The sequence below is a fragment of the Sus scrofa genome, chromosome 8 (assembly GCF_000003025.6).
Source record: "Sus scrofa isolate TJ Tabasco breed Duroc chromosome 8, Sscrofa11.1, whole genome shotgun sequence".
Taxonomy (NCBI): Eukaryota; Metazoa; Chordata; class Mammalia; order Artiodactyla; family Suidae; genus Sus; species Sus scrofa.
In genome coordinates this window covers 2,842,285-2,867,286 of record NC_010450.4, presented here as the reverse complement: position 1 = coordinate 2,867,286, position 25,002 = coordinate 2,842,285, and the positions used below count along the sequence as shown (strand labels likewise).

Genomic DNA, 25,002 nt, shown 5'->3' with positions numbered 1-25,002 from the left:
TCACAGGAAAAACGTCTAGGGAGATTGGGGGTGCGGGCATGCAAAGGCAGGGTGGTCGGGAGGGGACCCCCTGGCTGGGCCAGAGAACTGTCTGGAGGGACGTCAGGGCCCAGACGCGACAGACCTGTGGGGAGGGGCCAGCAGGGCGGGGTCCGCCTGGTTTTGCAGGTGACCTGGGTGGTGTGTGGTGGACGAAGGGGTCGCTCCCCCGCCTGCAGGGCTGGGGCTGAGGGTCTTTTTGGAGGGGTGTGGGGTGAGGCATCTCAGGAGGTGGGACTGGAGTTCTGGGTGACCCACGCGGTGTCTGCTAGAGGTGGGGTGCTCTGGGAACTTGGCGGTGGGAGAGCTCTGGCTGGAGGTCGCCGTGACGGTGACTCGGGAACATTTGCTAAGTGCCTGCTCTGAGCTGTGGCTGTGACACGGTCCCTTCCTCCCCTCCCTGTGAGACGCGGGTCACACGTGGCCCAGTTACAAGGAAAGAAACTGGGGCTGGAGGGAGAGGAGCCGCCATGCGAGGTGTGCACAGGCCATGCACGTGGGGCGTGAACCCGCGTCTCTGCGTGTGGGCTGGGGGCTTGCGGGGAGCACCTCCCCAGCTGCCCACCTGGATCTGCCCTCTTCCAGACCTGACCCTGCAGCTGCTGGCCGTGCGCAGGAAGAGCGGACTCCCGGACCCCGGCCTGCAGCGGGCCCTGCGGGGCCGGCTCCGCCTGCTGGAGAACGACAGCTGGGAGGTGGCCCGCGCCCTGGGGGTGAGTCTGGCCCCTCTGGGGGTCTGGGTGGGCCCGGGAGCCGGGGCTCCACACTGTGAGGGGTGGAGAAGGACTGCTGGGAGGAGAGGGCGGTGGCCCCAGCAGGAGGAGGGTCTGTCTGCAATGATGCCCAGGCCTCCTGGGACCAAGGCCACGGGAGGGGGAGGCCACCCCTGGCCTTGCCTGGTGGTGGCCCTGAGACTTGTCCCCCTCTGCTCTCCTGGATGTCTGGCTCCAGGGCACCACCCATCACACGCTGCAGCCCCAGCCACATGTGGGCCACCACGTTCCAAATGGCCCAGTCCCTTTCTGCAGGGACACTTTCAGTCTCTCCTTAGGGAGTAAAAAGGACTGTGGGTGGACCTTGTCCCCTGATTTGTTGATGACTGGCCCCTGCCAGGACGTGCCGGCAGGACGTTGGTGGAGAAGGGGGCTGAGCTGGGTGGCCTCCCCACAGCAGAGGTCCTGGGGTCACCATCTGACCTTGCACTCTGCCCGGCCTGACCTTGGCCGAGGCCCCTTAGCCACTGGAACGCAGCTTCCTCAGCCACATACTGGGGATGCTTAGAAGGATGACTGCCCAGAGCTGCTGTGAGGACCTTAGAACAGCAGACATGGAGCACCCAGCACCGTGCCCTGCCCGGGGGTGGCCCCTGCAATGCCAGGCAGGGTGGTCCTGGCTCCGTGCTGAATCCTGGCGGTGCCGCTCACAGAGGGTCAGGCTTCCGAGAGCGCCCCTCCCCAGCCCACTTGGTCAGTGTCAGCTGGTGTTCCTTTTGACACACCAGCCCCCTCAGGAGTGTTCACAGGCTGGATATTAGAGGAGAGGGGAGGCTGGACGTAGGATTGAAGTCGAGGCTGCAGGCAGGGACGGGAGGTGGGGTTGGGGTGCACGGGGGCAGGACCTGGTGTCCCTGGGGTGTAGGACTGGAGGTGGGCGGAGTGGAAGAGGGCGCAGGTGCAGAGAGTGGAGGCCGTGCCTGCTGTGGGGAGGAGCGGGGCTTGGAGCAGCACTGGGGAGCCACAGCGGGCTCGAGAGCAGAAGAGGGGCGGCCTGGTGCCTGCTGTCCCCGCCAGGGTCGTTTCTGCGAGATGTTTCCGACGTGTGCGCGGCTCCACCCTCCAGATGAGCAGATGCCCAAGGACACGGGGATGGCTTCTTACTTCTCTCTCTTCCTCGTAAGGAGCTGTCCGCCAGGCTGCTGTCCATCCACAGCGACCAGGATCGGATCGTGGTGACGTTTAAGACTTTTGAAGAAATCTGGAAGTTTTCCACCTACCATGCTCTTGGTAAAGCGGTGACCCTCCCAGAACCGGTTATGGGGTCGCCCCTTGAGGAGACTTGTCACACACCAAACACTTTATGTTACCACTCGGGGCTCTAGACTAGGTTAGTTCGTGGCGCTCCCCTGTTCTCCGGGAGGATGGAGGTGACGGGCGGGGCTGCAGGTGCCCGGGGCTCGGGGTGTGGGCAAGACTTGGCCCCAAGGGCAGCACAGACCAGCAAACCTTTGTTTCAACCTCAACCCAAGTGCTTTTTGTTTGATTTTATTTTTCACTGTTATTTTAGTTGCTTTACGGGGTTGCGTCCGTTTCTGCTGGGCAGCAGAGTGACTCAGCCGTACACATCCAGTATGTTCCTTCTCGAAGACTCCCTGTTCTGAGGGAGGCTTTGCGGTCTTGGTGCCTCTCCCTGGGGGCCTGGCGGCCACACCCCGTCTGAGGCCTGAGGAAGTGGGAAGTTAGGCTCAGGGTGACAGTTGCCTGTGCGCCTTGCCCAGGGCTGTGCCAGCTCCCCCAACACACTGTCCTCCTCGGATGATCCTGCCCCATCTCAAACAAGAGGAGGCCGACGGTCCTAGGAAATCACTTCCCAGGGCCCAGGCAGGTTGTCCACGGTCACAGCTGGTCCACTGGCAGCCCGGATGGGCAGACCCGTGGCCCGCCTGGGTAGTGGATGCTGCTGGGAAGCCTCAAGGGCAGGTGGACGTCTCCCCGGGCCTGGTTGGTGGCCAGCCCCCGACCAGGAGGGCTCCCCTGCCCCCGTCCGGAGCCCACTGGTGACCAGGCCGTCTGCTCCCCAGGCTTCACGCCTCACTGCCTGGAAAACCTGCTCGTGGACCAGACCTTCTGGCTGCTGGCACCGGACGAGGACGAGGAGACAGCCATCCAAGTCCACGTGGACGAGGAGGCCTTGAGGCTGACGCACGAGAGCCTGCTCGTGCAGGAAGGTGGGCCCTGCGTGGGTGACGGGGACGTGGGCCAACTCCTCGCTGCACTGGGGACGCCTGGGGACACAGGCAGCAGGAAGGCTCTGGAGGCGAGGAAGCCTGAGGGGCCTTTGGGCAGAGTATAGAGACCCTGGTCCCACCCCCCCGCCAAGGAAGTCACAGAAAAGGGGTTTTTGCCAACACCTACTCCGTTCCCCCGCCATCAAGTTCCTGACCTGGCTGTCGCTCCTGGTGCCACGGTGGCCTCAGAGTTGGGCTCCAAGCCTCCTGCTGCACGTCCTTCCCAGAGGAGGACAGAGGAGGCGGGCTGTGGCTGACTCGCTGGTGGGGGTCCAAGCAGAAAAGGCCCTTGGGCTCACACACCTGGCCCCTCATTGCACAGATGAGGAAACCGAGGCCCAGAGAGTGTGAGCCCGAGCCAGGCTCCCGGGCAAGGCCAGGTGGAGCAGGGACTCCAGCCAGGTCCAGCCCCCGAGTCTGGGCCCCTGGGGAGGCCGAGGGTGGGAGTGGGGACCCCTGCAGGTGCTGCCTCATGGGGAACGGGTGGTCCCACCTGCAAACGAGAGCTGCCCTGTGTCCGGTCACCTGCGTGACCACCCTCTGCCCCTTCACAGGGCCCTTCTTTGTCCTGTGTGCTGACCACCACGTGAGAGTGGCCACTGGCCCCCAGCCCCCCAGGCGGGCTGCAGCGGGTCCCCACGCTGAGGCAGCCCAGACAGTGGACTCATCGGCCCCCCGCCCGCGCACATCCTCGGAGGAGAGGGCAGCAGTGGCCACTCCTGAGCCTTTGATTCCGTTCCATCAGTAGGTACCGACCTTTGTTTCTCTGCTTCCTGCGGGTCCTCTAGGAAACTCTCCCAGGCCCTGGTCCATCCCAGGCCAAGGCGAGTGGGTGGGGACAGTGTGAGCCACCTGCATGACAGGACACTGACACCTCCCCAGCCAGGCGTTCCTGGGATGAGATGGCCCAGGAGGGTGCAGCATGGGGCCCTGGCCTTGTGTTCTGGCTCATTCTGGAAAGCTCTGGAGAGAGCTGCCTAACCTGAGCGCAGAGTAAGGGAGCACGCAGGGATCCGTGCAATTTAGAACCAAAGCAGGGAAAGCCTGGGGAGGCTAGGGCAGGTGCATGTAAGCGCCCACTCCTGTGCTAATCCTCAAGCATAAACTGGGCTTGGAGCTTCCCGGCAGCCAAAGCAAAGAGAGAAACTCGATTTCCTCGTGTTCAGGGTCTGTGGCTGAGCAACCTCCCTGCATAATGGAGGGGTGTCCTCAAGAATGCCAGCCTGAGGGAGGGCAGGCAGGAGGCACCTGGCCTGGGGGCACAGACCTCGGGGCATGGCTGGGCCTGTGTGTACACCTGTGCATGCCTGGGGGCGTGGATTTTGCTCAGGTCCCTGGGGAATGCTGAACATGAGTTTCAATCTGCCCCATATCTGAAATCCTTTCTCACCCCACTCCAGGTGGGCCCTTCGGGTGCCCTGGGACCCCATCAACGACTCCATGGGTGGACCTGTGACGCTGGACATCCAGCCGATGGGTAAATATTCCCACTGCCCTTCTTCCCCGGGGAAGAGGCGGGTGAGGAGGGCTGGACACCAGCATCCTGGAAGCTTCTGAGTTCGCCCTGAGTCCTCTCCAAGGCAGAAGAGGTAGCTAGACACCTCTCCATTCATGGGGTGATCACAGAGGCTCAGAGAGGCCGGCTGGCTGTTTCGGGCTCACCCAGCCCACGGTGAGGCCGGGCCAGGCCGGGCCGGGGTGTCTGGTCCCTCTGCCTCTGGAGTGTGACCGCCGCACCCCGTTCGACAGAGCACATCCTCAGCCCCTGCTCTCCCCGGCTGCGCATCAGACCCCAGGAAGCCCCTCAGAGGTGGGGGCTCCGGCTGAGTTCACCGTGTGCACTGAGGGACCAGTGTGAGGCGGGGTCTTCTTCTGGGAAAGCAGCTTGGGCTCCTGGTCCAGGGCATTCTGCTGTGCCCCGGCCTGGCTGGCCTCTGGGTGGCCTGTGTCCCAGTCCTGCGGACGTAAGGCCCCACGGGAAGACCTTTCCAGGTGTATTGCCTCGGGGGGCGGGGGGGCACCTGGGCCGACTTAGTCACTGTGTCCAGGCTCTGGTTTCTTATCCTCAGTGAGGGATAAAGCCCCCACCCCCCGAGGACCACGTGGCCATCCAGCCCCTCACGGGGTCCACCTGGCTGTCATCTACACGGGGCCTCAGCAGCCTGGCCGTGTGCTGGGTGGAGCCCTCAGCAGGGCAGCATGCTCCCTGGCCAGGGACACCGACCGTGTGGCCGAGGGCCACCCTCCTGCCCGCCCAGTCCCCACCGGCCCTGCCCCTGGCGCTGACCTGTGACCTCCTTTCTGCAGCCGTGGGCATGGCCTCGGCCGTGGCAGACTGCCAGGGCTCCGCGCCCGAAGAGATGACCTTCCAGGGTGGTGACCACATCGAGATCCTGGGTGCCCAGGTGCCCGGCCTGCCGTGGTGTGTGGGCCGGCACGCGGCCTCCGGCCAGGTCGGGTTTGTGCGGACGAGTCTCATCCGTGTGCAGGGCCAAGCGTCTGAGTGAGTGGCTGAGGGCCCCCCTTTCGGAGCCCACCCCTCTGCCCTCTGGGGACCCTGCCTCATCCACCTGCTTCCCTGGTGACACATGTGACAGTGTCCTGCCCCTCCCACCCCTCCTTGCCATCGTGCCCACCTCCATCCCCAGGGCCTGACCGCAGTCCCCGTCTGGACCCTCCTGCCGAGGGCTCGGGGGTTGGCCCCTGAGACACAAAGTTGTCCACGAGTGTCCTGGGCTGTGGGGACAGCACCACAAACCCAAGGCTTTTTTTTTCCTTTCTCCTCTTTTAGGGCCACACCCTCGGCATATGGAAGTTTCCAGGCTAGGGCTTGAATCAGAGCTGCTGCAGCTGCAGCCACAACACTGGATCTGAGCCGTGTCTGCGACCTACGCCACAGCTCATAGCAACACCGGATCCTTAATCCACTGTGCGAGGCCAGGGATCAAACCCTCAACCTCATGGATACTAGTCAGGCTCTTAACCTGCCAAGCCACAGCGGGAACTCTGAGTTTTCCTCTTTTGATTAATGAACAAACCAGTGGCTATTCCTTTTTATTTTATTTTGACATTATTTCAGACTTAGGGAAAAGTTAAATTTAACTTTTATTTTGTTTTGTTTTTTGTCTTTTGTCTTTTGTCTTTTTAGGGCCACACTCGCGGCCCATGGAGGTTCCCAGGCCAGGGGTCAAATCAGAGCTACAGCTGCCGGCCTGCACCACAGCTCACGGCAACACCAGATCCTTAACCCACTGAGCGAGGCCAGGGATCGAACCTGAGTCCTCGTGGATGCTAGTTGGGTTCGTTTCCGCGGAGCCACGAGGGGAACTCCAATGTTAGCAATTTATGACATTTACTTTCTCCTCTTTAAAAAATGTTTTTTTCTTCTCGATTCCTTGGGAGTGACTTGGAAACCTGTCCCTTAACCTCTAGATAATGCAGCACGTGTTTCTGAAATCAGAGCAGCCTTGACCACAGCGCGACTCTCAAAGTCAGGAAACTAACAGCAGCAGCAGCCTGTTATCTGAGGGCCTTATTCAGATTTCGCCGGTTTTCCCAGTAATTCCGTCTCTAAACAAAGAAAATTCCAGATCCCATGCTGCTGGTTATTTGGCTCTTTAGTCTCACGCGCCTAATCTTAGACAGTTCCTGTCTCTCTGTCCTGACATTTTTTGAGGAATACAGGCCTGTTTTACTTGTACTCTGAGATTTTCTCTTTTTGTTTTTTTGGGGGGGTTTGTTTGTTTTTTTAGGGCCTCACCCACCCGCAGCACATGGAAGTTCCCAGGCTAGGGGTTGAATTGGAGCCATAGCCGCCAGCACACGCCACAGCCACAGCAATGCAGGATCCGAGCCGCGTCTGTGACCTACACCACAGCTCATGGTAAGGCTGGATCCTTAACCCACTGAGCCAGGCCAGGGATCGAACCCACAACCTCGTGGTTACTAGTCAGGTTCGTTTCCGCTGCGCCACAACAGGAACTCCTTCCCTGATTTTCTTTAACTTCCTAAAACAGCTCCAAGTTCCAGAGTACATTTGAATATTTCATATTATGCTGGTAATTTAATCCTGTAAGCAGAAGTGGGCCCCTCCTCCTTCTTCCTTCCCTCTGTTTCTTCCTGTTTTTCCTCTCTCTGACTTTCTGGGGCTCTGTGTTTGTCTCGAGTACGTCGGAAGAGTACCGGCAGAGGTTGTGCGAGGGGCTCTGGAAGCTTATAGTCTGGAAGCTTACAGTGTGGAGGGATTGAGTCTGCCTGCAGCCGTTTTGGCTGGCCTCGCAGGGGAAGGGGCATTTGAGGTAGGGTTTTGAAGGCTGTCCAGGAGCTCACCTTCCCAGGATGCTGGGATCCACTGCCTCTGTTACAGCTTTTCCTGCTCCTGGGCATCTGCCTTCAGCCAGAAGGAGCATCACTGAGGGCAGGATCTATTTTGTTTTTATCTTGCTATCTTCACCACTGGGTCCAGGGTAGGTGTGCCGTGGCTGGCTGGCAGACAAGGACATGGGAAAGGGTCTTTGCGTGATGCGTGTACGTTGGCAACCTCCAATCTAACGTGTGCTTTATTTTTTTCCAGCTTGGAAAATGTGATTTTTCTCGATGAAGAGGAGAGGTCTTTCTTCAGCAGTGAAGGACGTTTTTCAGAGGAGGACGCCAGGCAGCTCCTGAGCAGGGTGTCGGGCAAGGACGTCTGTGCTGTGTACAGCTTGGGTAAGTGGGGGCTGCGGGTGGGGACGCGGCTCCTCGCACTCCCCCCCCCCCAGCATGGCTGCAGCAGCATCACCCTACAGCCCAGTTTTTTTTTTTTTTCCTGCACCTGCGGGATGCGGGAGTTCCCTGGCCAGGGTGCAAACCCGCACCACAGCAGCAACCTGAGCCATGGCAGTACACTTCACCTTCTGAGCCACCAGGGAGCTCCCTACAGCCAGTGATTTAGGACAGCTTTCTTGGGGTAGGTTCCGGGACGAACAATGAAGGATGCAGAGCTAAGCCGCTTTCCCACAGGGCTGAGCTGCTGGTACATGTTAACCTTGTTTCATTGGCACTGGGCTCGGTGAGGTTGCACAGTCATTCAGGAGAGTGCTGGATGGTTCTGGCTGCATCTGCCGTTTACAGCAGCAACTCTGTCCACCTCACCCGCTTCTTAGATCAGCTGCTGTGTAGTCGACAGCACTTCACGTTCCAGTGTCTTTTGACTGCTCTTTCTCTCCTCTGGTTTCTATGGCAACGCGTGGGCTGTTAGTGTCAGCCCATTTTCAGGAGGCGGGAACTGAGGCGTGGGGCAGTGCTGGCAGTGGGATGAGGAGGGGGGTTAATCCCTGGGAGAGCCAGCGGAATGGTGGTGGGGGTATGTGTGTCCTTTGTTCCCAGAGGGGAGCTGCAGAAGCTGACAGCCTCTTGGGGAGGATGGAGTCGTGCAGGGGTGGGGGCCCATCCTGGAAGATGGGGCTTCTCCATCAGCAACCCCCATCCCCCGGCCAAGGCCCCCACCCCTTCTCGCTCTGCCCCCCGCCCCAGAACTGGTGTCAGGGTTGTCATATCCTGGGGCCACCTCCACCTGACATGGCCCTGGACCCAGAGGGTACTCGCTGGCCCAAGGGTGATGGCTCCCTGTCTCCCTTTCCAGACACAGCAGAAGACGCTGAGCTCGAGCAGCAGTAAGAACTCGGTAAGTTCTTCCCACACGGCCCGGGGTCCCTCCGGTCATGGGGCTGGGCCTTGGGGTGGCTCCGGGCAAAGGACAGAGCCAGGCATGGGTGGGTGCTGGCGGCAGACTCACTCCTGTGGGGAAGGGCTGGTGAGCGAGGAGGCCATCCCCGTGGGGGGGCTGGATAAGCAGTGACAGTGCCAGATCCTTAACCCACTGAGCCACAAGGGAGCTCCAACCACGCTTAACTTTGAAAATGCCCAACCTTTACAGACCAGCAGACAGTTTTGAATATATTTTCTTACAAGGGAGCTTGAAACAGAAGAGTCTTTAGATCCCAGTTTACTCCTTCCAAACACATGCCCGTGTTTTTCCAGCAGGAAATGTAGCTTGTTTGCTCCTAGAGGCTGGACCTGCCTCTGCGCCCTGAGTCCATCCAAAGCCAACAGTCCCTAGGCGGGCAGCTGGGGGCAGCTCCTTGTCCCCAGATTCACCATGCTCTTTTTTTTAACCCTTTAGCAACCATTGCCCTCAGATTCCCAGACCAGCCAAGAAGAAGAGGGCGGCCCGGGGTCTGAGAGCTCTTTGCAATATTTCCTGTTGGGTTGGCCCCGGTGCTAGAGCTGGACAGGTGGACACAGACGCCGCTGTCCTCCACCGTGGCTGCTGCTATCAGTTCTGCGGGTGCTCCTGAGCCCACGCTGCTCAGTAGCTCTGCCTGGCTGTTCATGGTTTCCTGGGGATTCCGGCCCTGGCCGAGCAGGTGGGACCAAGAGAGGAGGGGCGTTTGGTAAAAGCTTGGCCAGCCGCTCCATGTTCTCCCAGCAGCCAGATCTGCTGTGGCCCCGCATATGGCCAGCACTGCCCTCGGTGCTCCACGCAAATCTCAGATGCTCAGGGCGGCCCCTTGGGGAAGGCGGTGGAGACACTGCTGTTCGGGGAGAGACGCCCCCAGCCCAGCATGACTCGGATCAGACCCTAATCCATCTGGGGGATTTGCTGATTTGCAGAAACGTCCACACCCTGCCTGCACCCGGAGCCGCCTGAGACTCTGCAGAGGGTGAAGAATGTTCTAGAACAATGCAAGTCCTGCCAGGGCCTCCCCGAGGAGCCAGGGTCCTGGGGCGTCCATAGAGCATCCAGTGGTTCGAGCTCGCCGGACACCGAGGAGCCCTCCTTCCTCCTGGACACCGGGGACGCCTGGGCCGACCCGGAGGCCCTGGGCTCGCTGCTGCGGTTCCTGGACGCGCCCGGGTTCGAGGCCCGCTTCCGTGGCCTGTACAGCCTCTCCCTGCCGCGACTGAGCAGAGTGTTCTGTGGCTTCACTGATGAGGAGGAGCTGGCCGGGCGCCTGGCCCAGGCCCGGGGGGCGGCCAAGAAGGCCGAGCTGCCCATGGCGCTCGCCAGGCTCTGCTTCCTCCTGGGACGGCTGTGCGTGCGGCGGCTGAAGCTGTCCCAGGCCCGGGTGTACTTCGAGGAAGCCCTGGGGGCGCTGGGGGGCCGCTTTGGCGACCTCTTCCTGGCAGTGGCCTTGTACACCAACCTGGCCTCTGTCCACCTGCGGCAGAAGAACCGGGAGAAGTGTGAACAGCTGGTGCCCAAGGCCTTGGCCCTGCTGCTGGGGACGCCTGGCCACGTCGGCACCGAGGCCGAGGCGGGACTCCTGAGGCTGGCCCTGCGGCGGGCCATCTGCGGCCGCAGCCTGCAGGCCGAGGCCCGGGCCTGCTTCCTGCTGGCCAAGCACCACACCTGCCTCAAGCAGCCCGAGGAGGCCCTGCCCTTCCTGGAGCGGCTGCTGCTGCTGCTGGGGACCTCGGCGTCCCCGCGCGCCTCGTGGCCCATGAACTGCTACCTGCTCCTGGCGGACGCCTACAGCCGCAAGTGCCTGCCGCACCTGGCGCTGGGCTGCGTCAAGGTGGCCTCGCTGCGGGCACAGGGCTCGCTGGGCAGTGCCCTCTGGAGCGCGGCCCTGGTCCTGCAGAACTGCCCCCGGCTCCACCGCCTCCCCTCCCAGCTCGCCCACTACCTCAGGCAGGCGCTGGCCTCCCCGGCCTCGGCCCCGGAGCGGACGCTGCACGGGCCCCTCTATGCCAGCCTGGCCCGGCTGCACAGCCAGCATGGCCAGCACGGCAGGGCCATCGCCCTCATGACACGGGCCGCGGAAATGGATGCCCAGACTGGCGGCCGCAGGGTCGTGGACCACCTGGTGGCCCTCGCCTGGCTGCACGTGCTTCACAGGCAAAGCCCGCTGGCCCTGGCCATCCTGGAGTCCATCCTGGAGGCGGCGGCGGCCACCCTGGACCAGGAGGGGGTGATCGCCAACATGACAGCCATCGCCCTGAAGAGGACAGGCCGGACCCGCCGGGCGGCCGAGGGCTACTACCGCGCCCTGCGTGTCGCCAGGCGCCTGGGCCACGCGCGGAACCAGGCCGTGGTCCTGGCCAACTTCGGGGCCCTGTGCCTGCAGGCGGGCGCCGGCGGACTGGCCCAGCACTACTTCCTGGAGTCTGTGAAGCTCTTCTCGCGGCTGCCCAGCGGCGAGTGCGGCCCCGACTTCACGCAGGTGCTCCTGCGGCTGGGCCAGCTGTGCACGCGCAGGGCCCTGGCGCGGCAGGGCAAGTGCTACTACGAGTGGGCCTTTCTGGTCGCCGTGGAGGGGGACCATCTCGAGAGTAAGTGTCGGGCACCCTGGCTTCCTGGAAAGAAAAAAGCAAGTTTTCTTTCCATCTCTGCTCAGAGCACACCTGGGGTTTGCAGATCAGAGGTGAGGGGTGGTTTTTCCGCTGAGCATGCTGAGCAGTGGAAACCACAGATGCTTGCAGGCGCCTCGAGAGCCTCCCAGGCCGGGCCCGACATCACCAGGGCCACCCACTCGTCCCCATTTGCCCGGGACCCTGCTGCTCTGTGCACTGAAAGTCCCAAGGCCGGGAATCCTGGCCGTCTCGGGGAAACGGGCCGTGGGTGACCCTGGACGTAGCCCAGGCCAGGCCAGCCCAGCCGAGGGGCCGGTGGACCCTGCGCGCTGGGTGCTTTCGCTGTGCTGCCTCCTGGGCCTCTCCCTGCACAGATGCAGGGCAGTGTTGCATCCAGCAGCAGCCCGTGTGGGTACACCAGGCTCTGCAGGGCTCCCCCTGCAGGCAACACCTGAGTGGTCTTCCCTCGGGGCAAACAGACCCAGGTCACGAGAGCCCCAGAGGCGGTGCTCATCTTGGTGGCAGCTCCAGGCCCTGCCTCGTGGGTCGGGGCGTCCGCTCGGTCTGAGGGATGAGGACAGAAGGAAGGCTGGCAAAAGGAGCGGCCTGTGCAAAGGCCCTGGGGCGAGTGAGCTGGGCTGTGCAGGGAGGCACAGTCTGGAGTGAGTGGATCAGGTGCAGGGGCCCAGGAGGCAGACTGTGGTTTGGTACTTTTCCTAAGAGCGCTGGGGAGCCATTGAAGGATGTAGATCCCTCACCAAGGCAGGAAGAGGACTGTCTAGACCTCTAGGAGGAATCAAGAGATGGGTCCCCACCCCATGACCTCGGGCAGGTCCTTGGCGGTGCTCATCAATGGCCTGCGGTCCCCACGGGCCTCTCAGACACCTCCCGTGACCACCCCCACCACCCCGGGCGCGGGAGGATTCCGACCAGGGAGAGCTGAGCTGGGGGACCCACCGGGTCTCATTGTTTCCCCTCCCCCACATTGGAGGGTAAGGAGACTAAAGGCAGGGGGTGACACCCAAGGGTCACCCAGGGCTTGTTCTGGCTCCTTTTTTCATCCATTTCGGTAGTTTGCGTCCTTGTAGGATTTATCTGTTTCATCTAGAGATCAAACCTTTTGGTCACTTACACCTGTTCATAGGATCCCCTTTCCTTCCGAGAGGTCTGTAGTAATGTCTCCTCTTTCACGCCTGATTTTCGTCATTTCCATCCTCTTTCTGTTTTTTCTTGATCAGTCTAGCTAAGAGTGGTCAATTTTGTTAATCTTTTCAAAGAACCATCATTCGGTTTCATTGACTTTATGGTTTTTCTACTCTCTAGTTTATTATTTTATCATTTATGCCCAAACTTTTGTTTTTCCTTCTTTTGGTTTGTTTTGAGTGTAGTTAACTTTTCTTTTTCTAGTTTCTTAAGGGGAGGCGTTTAGGTTTTTTGTTGGAAATCTTTATCCTTTTTTTAACATCAGCATTTCTAGCAGTGAAGCCCCTCTAAGCCCTGCCCCTCTGCGTCCCCTGCCCCTCTGCATCCCCTGCCCCCTCTGCGTCCCCTGCCCCCTCTGCATCTCCTGCCCCTCTGCATCCTCTGCCCACTCTGCATCTCCTGCCCACTCTGCATCCCTGCCATCTCTATATCCCCTGCCCTCTCTGCATCCCCTGCCCCCTCGGCATCCCCTGCCCTCTCTGCTTCCCCTGCCCTCTCTGCATCCCCTGCCCCTCGGCATCCCCTGCCCTCTCTGCTTCCCCTGCCCCTCTGCATCCCCTGCCCCTCTGCATCCCCTGCCATCTCTATATCCCTGCCCTCTCTGCATCCCCTGCCCTCTCTGCTTCCCCTGCCCTCTCTGCATCCCCTGCCCCTCGCATCCCCTGCCCTCTCTGCTTCCCTGCCCCCTCTGCATCCCCTGCCCCCTCTGCATCCCCTGCCATCTCTATATCCCCTGCCCTCTCTGCATCCCCTGCCCCCTCGGCATCCCCTGCCCTCTCTGCTTCCCCTGCCCTCTCTGCATCCCCTGCCCCCTCTGCATCCCCTGCCCCTCTGCTTCCCCTGCCCCTCTGCATCCCCTGCCCCCTCTGCATCCCCTGCCCCCTCTGCATCCCCTGCCCCCTTTGCATCCCCTGCCCTCTCTGCATCCCTGGGTTGTGGTCGGTTGTAGGCTGATGCTCACTCAGCTCAAACACCTGGTTTCTGCCGTGACTTCCTCCTTGCCCCCCTGGTTATTTAGGAATATGCTGTTTATTTCTACAGATTTGAGAATTTCCCAAACTCCCTTCTGTTGCTGATTTCTGATGTCATTCCGCTGTAGCTGGAGACCGTGCTCCTGTGATTTCAATGCTTTTACGTTGATGAGGAATAATTTTGCAATCCCGCCCCTGGTCTGTCCAGGGGGCCCGGAAGAACGTGGCTTCTGCTGTTCCGGGGGCGTGTGCTCTGGGGCCCATTAGGGTTGGTTGGTTGCCAGGGTCGTTCATCCTTCTCTTCCCTGTTCCCAGCCCTCTGGTTTTAGGAAAGGAAAGTAGGGCTGTGGGCTTGGAGCCTGGCTTCACGAAGGCGCATGGGCCCCGGGATGCTGGTGCCGGAGGCCCCAGACTTGGTACTCGGCTTTGGCCTCGGCGCACCCGTCTGCATCCTGGGGGCGTCAGTGCTCCCTGCCTGGTCAGCTCAGTGTGAGAACAGCTGCTGTCTGGCCGGGAGGAGCTTCGTGGAGCAGAAACGGTGTCCAAATGTGGGAGAGCCTGGCCAGAACCGCCCGGCTGGGGAATAGACAAGTGGTTGGTGCTGTCTCTTGGGCACTCGTGACGTGCCCTGCCTGTCCCCTCAGATCTGGGATGTCACTTTGCACCTCCCTGCCTTGTTCCCTCACCCCAGGACCTTTGCACAGGCTGCTCGCTGGCTGTGTGACCTTGAGCAGGACAGCCAGCCTGACCCCAGTGCGATGACCCCAGCTCACAGAGGCAGGCACAGAGCAGGGGGCCTCTGACCCTGCAAGCGTCTCTGCAATGCATGATGGGGCCTCTTCCTTTTGTCTCCTCCAGGCCAGCTGCAGGCCGTCCAACGGCTGTGTCACTTCTACAGCACAGTCATGCCCAGCGAGGCCCAGTGTGTCGTCTACCACGAGTTCCAGCTCTCGCTGGCCCGCAGGGTGGCCGACAAGGCACTGGAGGGGCAGCTCCTGGAGACCATCAGCCAGCTCTACTTGTCCCTGGGCACCGAGCGGTAAGGGCCGGCCTGGGGGAGGGGAGGGCGAGAGGATGCTGGACCACCATCCAGGACAGCTCCTCCTCGGTGGCAGACGGGCCCTGAGCCAGCAGCCTGGTCTCGTCCCCAGGAAGGGCAGAGCCTGGGTTCTGGGCCGTTCGTCCTGCCGGGGTGGCTTCTGGAAGCTGGCCCCTGGCTGCCCTGGTTTCGTCCACTGGTCCAGCTCTGGGCCAGGTTGCCTGGTTCTCGGCTGTCTCCTTGGACACAAGGACTGCAGCCATGTGTGCCCGGAGGGGTCTCACCCACAGAGGCAGCTGGCTGCACCCGCGCCTCCCCAGGGCAGGGTTTCAGGGTTGCCTGTGCTGTGCGCGCCTGCCTGGAGCATCCTGAATGAGGATGGGTGACAAACAGCCAGGCCACACAGCTCACAGGCCACCAGAGTCTCATTACACCCCTCCAGGCGGGGTCCCTGAGAGCAGGGAGGGAACCGGGGTCCCCAGGACTGGGGAGATGGGCCAGTCTTGGCCTCCGCCCCTCATCCTCGGGCCTAGGTTTCCCGGCAGGACCAATGCGCCAGCACCCTAGATCCATGCTCCTCAAAGTGGGGCCCCTGCCCAGCAACGTCCACACCCCCTGGTGCTTGGGGGAGATGCACATTCCCAGGCCTGGCTCCAGACTTCCTGAGCCACCTGCGTCCTGCCTTCGAACAGCCCCCTGGGTGGTTCTGATGCCCACTCTGTGTGAGAACCTCCGGTGTGGACAAACTCTAACTCCTGCTCAGCGGCCACAATCCCAGCTGTGTCTGGAGGCACGTGGGCCTGTGTTTGGGGAAGTAAGGCAGAGACGCCCAGCCCGTGGTCCCCCGTTTCCCTCCCCGGGGCTTCTGTCCTCTTTGCTGGCAGGTGTTCATCCGATGCCATCCCGCCCCCCGGCCTGGGCAGCACCAGCTCTGTTCCTGCTCCCGCTGTTCCAAGCCCACCGTGGCCAGACCAGCCCCAGGGAGGGCCCGGTCCATTCCACGTGCGGCTCTGACGGTCGCGCCTAATTGCAGGGCCTACAAATCGGCGCTGGACTATACCAAGCGCAGCCTGGGGGTGTTCATTGACCTCCAGCAGAAGGACAAGGAGGCACAGGCCTGGCTGCAGGCGGGGAAGATCTACTACATCCTGCAGCAGAACGAGCTGGTGGACTTGTACATCCAGGTGCGTGCGGGGCCGGGCACCCTCCCCCAGCATCTCCCATCTGAGCTCAGGGCAGAGGCGCGTGCCCCCACACACCCACCTCCGTGCTGGTACACAGCAAGCGCCCCGTAAGTGTGCCAGTGAGCCCCTCGGCCGGCCGCAGGCGGCATCGCTCCTTAGAAACCACAAGCATCACATGAGCTCCGTTTGAGGTGCTTTTTCTCAAACACGACGTGGTCTCCAGCGCATCGAGGGGGCCCTGAGCCCTGTGGGTTTCTCCTTTCTGAGCACCTGCTGCAGGCGTCCCCTGGGCCAGGCGCCCAGGCCCCCAGATCGGGAGCTTGCGGCTGAGGCGGGCAGCCTCCTCAGGGAACAAAACCAGCCAGGGTGGGGGCTGCGCCCAGAAAGGAGCCGAAGGGTGAGCTCAGGTCGGCCTGGGGTCACGGGGGCTGTTTGAGTGGCATGGCAGGGGGCAGTGCCCACCTGGGCAGGGCTGCTTCTGCGCTGGGGCTCTCAGGGGCAAAGCCCGGAGGTGCAGGGGGTGTGACTGGACTGGGGGCCAGGGCTCGTCCGCTCGGTCACTCCCTCAACCGTGTTTGCTGAGCACCTACCATGCGCCAGGCACATGCAAAGGCCTGGATGACAGCTCCGTCCTCCGCGGGAGAGACAAGTGGGTGTGTGGTCAGGTGTTGCCGAGGGCTCGGGAGGAAGGTGGTGGGGCCGGGGGTCAGGGTGCGGGAGCCCCCGGTGAAGCCGAGCGGAGAAGTGGCCAGCGGGATTCGGAGGCGGGCTCTGAGCTCCGTCCCAAGCGCCGCCCCAGCCCATAGCTGCGGGCCCCTGGGGCCTTGGCTCTAAAGGCCTCCTCTCAGGACACAGGGCTTGATTACCGACTTTCACCCGGGACGAGGGCCCCGACGCACAGGCACCGAGAGTGAGGGGAAAGGACCCCCGCTGTCGGTGCAATCGAGGGGTCCCGGGCGGCCGAGAGGTGGCTGTGACGCCCCCCCCCCAGTGGACTTGGCCCCCTGCCAGGCATGGTGGGTCCCCTGAGAGTTTCTGTGTCCCGCAGGTGGCACAGAACGCGGCCCTGTACACCGGGGACCCCAGCCTGGGGCTGCAGCTCTTTGAGGCGGCTGGCGACATCTTCTTCAACGGGACCTGGGAGCGTGAGAAAGCCGTGTCCTTCTACCGGGTGAGAGGGCCTCAGGGGCGCAGGCGTGGTGGACAGAGGCCTCCCTCCTGGAAGCAGGACCCCCCCGCCCCATGGTTTCATCGGGGATGCTCTCATCCCTGCACCTCCCAGGGAGGGAAGGAAGGAGGGCACGCATCCCAAAAATCCGGTCACCCTGGGCCTCAAGGCCTGTCCCCATTTTGCAGATGAGGGAATAGGCTCAGAGAGGCACAGGGGCATGGCCAAGGTCACACAGCGCATCAAGGGCAGGGCCCAGACCGGGGCCCAGGTCCGCCTGTGCCTCCCTGCGGCTTCTCCCTGCTGTCTGCCCAGCTCACACGCACGGCTCAGCCCAGGGTGCAGATGGACGTGGCATCTTTAGAGCCCAGCGGGGTGTTGGATGCCCTGGTCAAGGTCTCGTCGCCCAGGAGGAGCAGGGCTGGTCTGGGGCTGTGCGGTGCAGCCCCTTGTTCACGGCCCAGGGGCCCTGGGGTTGTCACGACCACTGAGCCGACCTTTCTCAGGGCAGAGCTGCGTAAAGCTCCCGTGGGATGGGGGGACATGGGGCATTGCCGGGGGTACCAGTTCTGGGCTGGCCTGACCCATCCACCTGTGCTCACAGGACCGGGCGCTGCCCCTGGCCACGACCACAGGGAACCAGGAGGCGGAGCTGCGGCTGTGCAACAAGCTGGTGGCACTGCTGGCAGAGATGGAGGTGCCTCAGGAGGGCCTGGAGTTCGCCCACACGGCCCTGGCGCTCAGCATCACCCTGGGTAAGCCACCCTCTGGCCGCACCGGGGCTCCGTCTCCGGGGTCTGAGGGCGGGAGCAGCAGGCGGAAGATGGCTGAGCATGGCTGTGGGTCCTGTGGGCCGGGCAGGCTGGGAGGGCAGCATAAAGCCCGCTCTGCCCGGGGTCTCTGGAAGTGCCATGCTGGCTGTGGGTGGACTTCCATCACCCGCTCTGCTGCTCCCTCCCTGCTGACCACAAGGTGGGCCTGTATCCCGGACACTCCTGAACCTGCCAGGCGGGGCCACCCTGTGTCTTTCTGCACGCTGTCCCCTCCTGTTCTTCCGTCCCCGCTCCCAGCCACCCCTGCTGTCCTCCAGCCGGCCGACTCCCAGTCACGTTTCCAGAAAGCCATCCCTTCAGGCCTCGCATCCCTCTGTCCACCATACACTGCTCCGGGCCGTCTGTCTCCCCAAGACTCAGAGCCCAAGAGGGCCGGGCACACAGTAGGTCCACAGCAGGGTGTGCCTCGGCCAGCGTCCTGGAGACAGCAGGGCCTGGGGACTCCGTGACGACAGGGTGGGGGCTGCTGACAAGACAGCAGGGGGGCCGAAGGTTGTGTCTGCACATCGACTGGGAGCCCTGGTGCCTGCAGGTGCACAGACCGCGGGACTGTCGTTCTCGGGGTCAAAACAGTAGCCAGAGGTCCCGGAGCGGGGGCATCCTGGTCCAGGCCTGTCGCATCCCTGAGCCGGACCTGACGCTATTAGGCCCCCTTCACAGACGGGTGAGGGTCTGGGGACGGGGAGGGTCAGGCTGGAGCTTTGAGAGGGCGCTGTCCCCAGAGCTCCCGGCTGGCCCGAGCCCCCCGCCCCCGGCCCCACAGCCGGGTCCTCACTGTCCCCCCTGCGTCCCCAGGGGACCGGCTGAACGAGCGAGTGGCCTACCACCGGCTGGCCGCCCTGCACCACCGGCTGGGCCAAGGCGAGCTGGCCGAGCACTTCTACCTCAAGGCGCTCTCGCTCTGCTCCTCGCCGCTGGAGTTTGACGACGAGACGCTGTACTACGTGAAGGTGTACCTGGCGCTGGGCGACATCATTTTCTATGACCTCAAGGTGGCGCTGTGGGCACGGCCCGGGTGGGGGTGGCTCCAGCCCCGCGGTCTCCCTAAGCTCTGGCCCTGGGAGGAGCAGGCGACGACGCGGTGGACCCTGCTGAGCCCGCACGCCGGGGTCCGCGGGGGAGGCTGACGTGCGAATAGATGTTGGCAGCCTTTGGGTAAAGGACTAACGGGGGCGTAGTCCGCAGGGCGTCCTGGAGGAGGTGCCTGCAAAGCTACGTCTTGACAGCAGGAGTGACCCACGTGGGAGGGGGCTAAAGAGATGCCTCGGGCAGGGAAAGGGTGGTCACTGTTCTCGGAGGCCCACGTTGCAAGGTGCAACCCGAACTCTGGCACCTCCTCCAGGAAGCCCGCCAGTCTTCCAGACGGGAAGCCTCATGACACCCGAATGGAGACGGGTCTGGCTCATCTCATGTCACAGAGAAGGAAACTGGGATCCTGGATGGGGTGTGACCTGCCTGGCGTTTATCGCAGGGACGTCACTCAAGCCCCTGGCTGGGCCCCCAGCTGTCGGAGTCTCGGGGGTGGGAGCTGGGGCCTCTTTTCCTTCCATCTCTGGGCCCCGCAGTGGACGCCCTCAAGGGCTGAGGCTCCCTCCTCTTCCTCGCCCCCCCTTCCCCCGCCCCAGGCAGATGCCCCATCACCCCCACTCCAGGTCTGGCATTGCACCTGCACAGCATCCTGCTTTGTGTCAGTTGAGGAATGAGGGTGCCCCGGCCCAGGGACTGAGTTCTCCACCCCCGCCCACAGATGGCATCTAGGAGCTGGGGCGCCAGGAGAAGACCCCCCCACACCCCACCACTGGCCTGGCTGCTCCCTGGCGACAGCTGGTGGTCATAATTAGTCAGTGCAGCCTTCTGTGAAGTCTCAGCAAGGCAGTGCTGGGGGGGTCCCATGGGCATTGGTGACCCCCACAGCTGAGCCCCAGACCCTGTGCTGTCCAAGCTCTGTGCTTTCCAGGCTCTGTTCTGTGCAGGTCCCATGCTGCCCAGGCTCAGTACGGTTGAGGCTCTGTGTGTCCAGGATTTGTGTGGTTGGCTCTTTAAATGCTTTGAAGAGCTGGTGCCCGCACAGCACAGAGCTGGGGGGGGCGGGGACTGAGGCCAGGCATGGTTGGCCCATTGGGGTAGGATTGGGAGCAGTGCGGGGTTGGGGGGGCGCTTCAGTCCTGGGACCTTGTGGGCATAGGACTGAGACCCCGAGCCTGTGCCTCTGGGGCCCTGCCACCCTGCTCACTCCCCGAATCTGTGCCCCCCTCTCCCTGCACGGGGCTGGGAGCCTGGGTGTGAAGCAGGGCTGGGCTGACCTCGCCGGAGCTCTCTATGCCCAGAGCCCTCTGCCCGGGTTGTCTGAGGCTGGGGCCACGCCGACACGACCGCAGCTGGTCAGTGAGCTGCGTGAGCTTCTTCAGCTCAAAACAAGAAGGGGAAACTTGAGGCTGAGGATGTGGGCATACTCGCCCAAGATGGGGGTGGGGTGGGGTTGGGGCAGGGCCAGGGGTCAGCTCCAGGCCCAGGTGTCTGATCAAGGCCAGGCCGAACGCTCCTTCACCCCTGACCCTGGCACGGGCGCCAGTCTCTCCTCCTATCACCCCTGGAGTGGAAGGAAAGGGCAGGGCTACAGCTGAGACAAAGTTCCCTTGGCCGGGCAGGCGCCTGGGGTCAAGGGGCAGAGAACTCCGCTTCCTTCCCAAAGGCCTCCCAGGCCATTCCCGCCCTCAGCCTCGCCATGACCTTGACCGTGACTGCTCTGCCTTCACCTCGCAGGCGCCTTGCAACTCCCTGACCTCACACCCTCCTCCACGTGGCCAGGAGGGAGAGGGGTCCCCTCAGGCCCTGCGTGCCACGCAGACTCCCCTGCGTGGAACCAGGGATGGGAGGAGAAAGAGGGCCAGACAGGACCCTAGGGGACTCGCTCCATCCTTGACGGGTGTCTCTGAAACTGGGCCATCTTCAGCCTGCGCCTGGTGTGTCCCAGCTCGAAGGGTGGGGCTGGGAATACGACAGGTTTGGGTGCCAAGTCTGGGTCTCCACCTGTAGCAGGTGGGATGCAGCCTTTGGGGACACCGCTCGGAGAGCCCCACTGTCCCCCTGGGCGGAGCTCTCCCATCGGTCACACCCCATCTCCCCTCCAGGACCCGCTGGACGCGGCCGGGTACTACCAGCTGGCCCTGGCGGCAGCCGTGGACCTGGGCAACAAGAAGGCACAGATGAAGATCTATACGCGCCTGGCCGCCATCTACCACAACTTCCTCCTGGACCGCGAGAAGTCCCTCTTCTTCTACCAGAAGGCCCGGACCTTCGCCACCGAGCTCAACATCCGCCGGGGCCACCTGGCCCCTGGGCGGTGCTGCGGGCGGGCACCCTGGCTGGTCCCCGGGCCCCCGCCCTGAGCCCTGAGAGCCGTGGTCTCCTTCTGTGCCTGTGTTTCCAGCGGGACGCGCCTCCTGGGAAGAGGAGGCATGAGGGCAGGGGTCAGATAGTAATAAATATTTTTGCAGAAACCTGGGCTCGGCAGGCTTCCCTCCATGGGCTGCCTCCTGGGGAGATCTGGGCATCAGGTCCCTGGGGGCCACCTGCTGCTGCCCCCCTGCCCCTCTGGGTATGAGCAGGCAGGCCTGGGAATCCAACAGCCCCAGGCCAGGTCCCCCGGCTGGTCACTCAGAGTGCCTCCCCCACAAAGCCATCAAAGGGGAGACGGCCCCCCCCGGGCTCCTTCTCTGTCCCTGGGTCCTCACCACGGCTCCGGCACCGCGCTCTGCCTTTGACCCACAAACCGCCCTGCGAGGTCAGGACTATCGTCTCCATTTACAGTGGAAGAAACAGCAGCACAGAGAAGTTAGGCGCCTTGCCCACAGTCACACAGCAGGTAGGTAGGGGCAGAGCTCCAGAGCCCAGCACAGCGCCCCTGCCAGCCTGCCTCGGGGGATGTGTCCCATTAGGACCAAGGGCGAGTACATGGTTTCAAACCTCTGTGCCCCTCGGCTGTGTCCTGAAAGGGATGGTGACAGGAGAAGGGGCCCACCTGCTCCCCACCTGGGGTGTGTGTGTGTGTGTGTGTGTGTGTGTCCTCAGCCTGACCAGACCCACCTTCAGCCCCTGGTCAGCCCTTGGGCACCTGGTGGCCGGGCCTCCAGCCCCAAGGGGAGCCCACTGCTGCGTGTATGCAGGGGCGTCTCTGTGCCGCCTGCCCCTGCCTCCCCTCTCCACTCCCCCACCCCTCCAGCAGCCAGCCAAGCGCCAGGAATCAGAGCAGGTGGGAACGGCCCCCAGTTTACACACAGCACGCCGAGGCTCTCACACCGCATGACACTATTCCAGGCTTCTCTCTCTCTCTCTCTTTCTTTCTTTTTTTTTTTTTTTTTTTTTTTTTTGTCTTTTTAGGGCCGCACTTGCGGCATATGGAGGTTCCCAGGCTAGGGGTGGAATCAGAGCTATAGCTGCCAGCCTACACTGCAGCCACAGCAACGCGGGATCCGAGCCATGTCTGCAACCCACACCACAGTTCACGGCAATGCCGGATCCTTAACCCACTGAGCGAGGCCAGGGATCAAACCCGCGTCCTCATGGATGCTAGTGGGATTCATTACTGCGGAGTCACGACTCCACCGGCTTCTCTTAAGGAGGTACCCGGCCCTCCCAGGCCTCCCCACCAGGGGGCAGCAGAGAGCTTTCCAGAACTGGCTCCTCCCAGGCAGGAGGGCGCAGGTCCCAGCGGCCCTGCCTCAAAACGTCTAAGCTGGACGCCTGGCGGCCTTCTCTGCGGGCTGGGTGGGTTTGGAAAGCGGGGCGGAGGCTGCACTGTGGTTGAGGACACGCAGACGTGATGGCCCGCGCTGGACCAGCAGAAAGTGCCGTCACCATAGCCCTGAGGACGCGTCTCTGAGGTCACCAGGCTGGGCCTACAGCCACGCCACGTGGGGTGGGGTTGGTGGCCCAGTCACTCTTGGCCACCACCTGCCCCAGCATCCATGCCCTCCTGACCTTCCACAAGCCGTCATCACTCTGCCCCCGCCGCAGGGCTCACTGGGGGCTCTGGCCTCCTGGGACCCCCTGCTCTCAGGCAGCACACCTGGAGGTCTAGGCGAGGCTCTGTGGTCCAAACTGTGGGTTCAAGTCCCAGCTCCCCACTTCAGAGGCTGTGGGGCTTAGGATGAAGAGAGGTAGTTGTCTGAGCCCAGTTTGGTCACAACTAGAACGAGGCTGGTAATCGCCAGCTCTGGGGGTGACGTGAGGATTCGGGCAGCAGAGGCTCAGCTTGGTGCCAGTGCCAGAGCCGCTGGTCGCCTGTTTCCTGTCCCCGTGCCCATTACCCGGGAAGAGCTCCAGCGGCCACAGGCCACAGAGCCCTGAACCGAAGCTGAGTCACTCTGATCAAGTTGCTCAACCCCTCAGACCCTCTGTGTCGTCTGCATCTGTAGCCCAAACCAAACCTTACCTCTGGGTTCTGAGAACGAAGAGAGATGGGGTGCTGGGCATGGAGTGGGCACACGGAACAGGGCAGCCCATGCCATTTGTGCCAAGGGGAAGGGCAGGTGGCTGGAGGCCAGCACTTGACCGGCTTGGGCCCCTGGCCAACTGGGCTTGGGTCCTACCCTGCTCCTTTGGTGGCTGGATCCTTGGGCAGTGAGGCCCCAGGCTCCTCTTTCGGCAGAGTGGGTGAGAGACGGGCACACACCTGACACATCGTAGGCACACAGCCCACTGCCGCGGTCTTAGAATGTCCCCAGTGGGTCCTCACTCAGGTTCACTGAGCACCTACTGCGTGAGCTCCGTTAACTTCGGCGGACCAGGCGCAGGGTCAGGGCGTGCGAGGATGGGGACAAGTGGCCCCTCCTTGTCGCCTGGGCCTGGGGATAAGATCACACTACTTGCCAGAGTGCGTCCTTGAAGACTCCCATCCCTTCCCAAACAGAGAAGGAAAGCAACCTACCCAGGGTCACACAGCCCCCCCACATCCCAACCACGAGGCCCTGGAGCTCCCCGCCAGGGTCACACAGCCCCCCAACCACGAGGCCCTGGAGCTCCCCGCCAGCACAGGAGACAGTCTTTCTCTGCACTGGCTTCATCTGAGGGACAAATGTTGACCCAAGTCCAGGTTGGCCCCGATGCTCAGAGAGGGATAGTGATTATCTCAAGGATGCACAGCATCTGTCATTTTCATCATCCTATCACCCTCCAAACAAGGGGAAGGTGGGAGCTGCCGGAAGCTGCATGTGCCTCGGCATGAAGCTGAGTTCTTCAAAGATGAGAGAGCACATCTCAGCAAGACGAGAGCGCTCCATCAGCAGAGGAGTCCAAGCAGGCCACAGAGGGCCTCCCTTGTGGGCAGAGAGCTGCTAGGCAACCCTGGGTGTCTGTGGGGGACATAAGAGGCCGCTGGGCCGAGGGTCTGCACCATGTGTGACCCCACCGGCATTTGGGGGAGCTTGAGACCACCGGCTGCTTCCTCGGGTGTCCAGGGCCTGGCCGGGAGGGGTGCCGTCAGCCACAGGATGGGCAGGGGGTGGGACCTGCCTGCGGGGAGCCGGGAGGGGGCTGTGCGAGACCAAGTCCAGGCTCAGCCTCTCTGAGTCCCGGTGTGACCCGGCCCCAGCAGGAGGCGCCCTCCGTGTGCCGGCGTGCCTCGCCCTCCGTGGGCCCAGGTGTCTCCCCTGTAAAGGGGGCAGTTTCCTCGTCAGAGTGTCACGACAATTAAGAGCAGCATCAGCACCCAGAATTTTCCCCTGGGGCTTGTCAAGGTCACCAGGGTTGATGTGAAACCAGGAGTGACGAATCCTAAGAGGCCTGGAGGTCCCTTCCCCTGGAGTGGGACTGAATGTGACGGGATTTCACTCCCACCATTCGGTTAGGTGTGTGCCAGGGCGGAGATTTTGCAGATGTCACTGAGCCCTCTAATCCGCCGCCTTTCAGGTACTCAGACAGGAAACGAGCCTGGTGGGCCTCACCTAAGCAGGCGAGCCCTCAGCGAGGGTCCGGCCTTCCTTGTGGGGGAAGCTGTTCTCGTACAGCCTCGAAGAAGCAAAGAGCCACGGTGTGAACTTCCTACGGAGGGGCCATGAGGCCGGGAGCTGAGCGGTCCCTGGCTGGCAGCCCTCGGGCACATGGGGACCTCAGGCCTGCCGCCACAAGGCACTGGATTCTGCCAACACCCGCGTGGCTGGGAAGGGGCCCCTGATTCTCCGATGAGCTCATAGCCCCACGGACCCCTTCATTACCATCTGCCGA

The 25,002-nt window shown here is 62.7% G+C and overlaps 1 protein-coding gene across 1 annotated transcript in view; it reads left to right on the top strand.

Moving 5' to 3' along the window:
* Positions 1 to 21,283, top strand: part of SH3TC1 (SH3 domain and tetratricopeptide repeats 1) — a 38,171-nt gene extending 16,888 nt beyond the window's left edge. The window contains 15 exon segments of the mRNA XM_021100954.1: positions 625 to 752; positions 1,937 to 2,042; positions 2,837 to 2,983; positions 3,598 to 3,787; positions 4,444 to 4,520; positions 5,351 to 5,546; positions 7,617 to 7,750; positions 8,667 to 8,708; positions 9,698 to 11,359; positions 14,413 to 14,593; positions 15,627 to 15,777; positions 16,826 to 16,948; positions 17,550 to 17,700; positions 18,574 to 18,770; positions 20,910 to 21,283. Of these exon segments, the coding sequence (XP_020956613.1) occupies positions 625 to 752; positions 1,937 to 2,042; positions 2,837 to 2,983; positions 3,598 to 3,787; positions 4,444 to 4,520; positions 5,351 to 5,546; positions 7,617 to 7,750; positions 8,667 to 8,708; positions 9,698 to 11,359; positions 14,413 to 14,593; positions 15,627 to 15,777; positions 16,826 to 16,948; positions 17,550 to 17,700; positions 18,574 to 18,770; positions 20,910 to 21,167 (3,743 nt within the window). The 3' untranslated portion in view covers positions 21,168 to 21,283.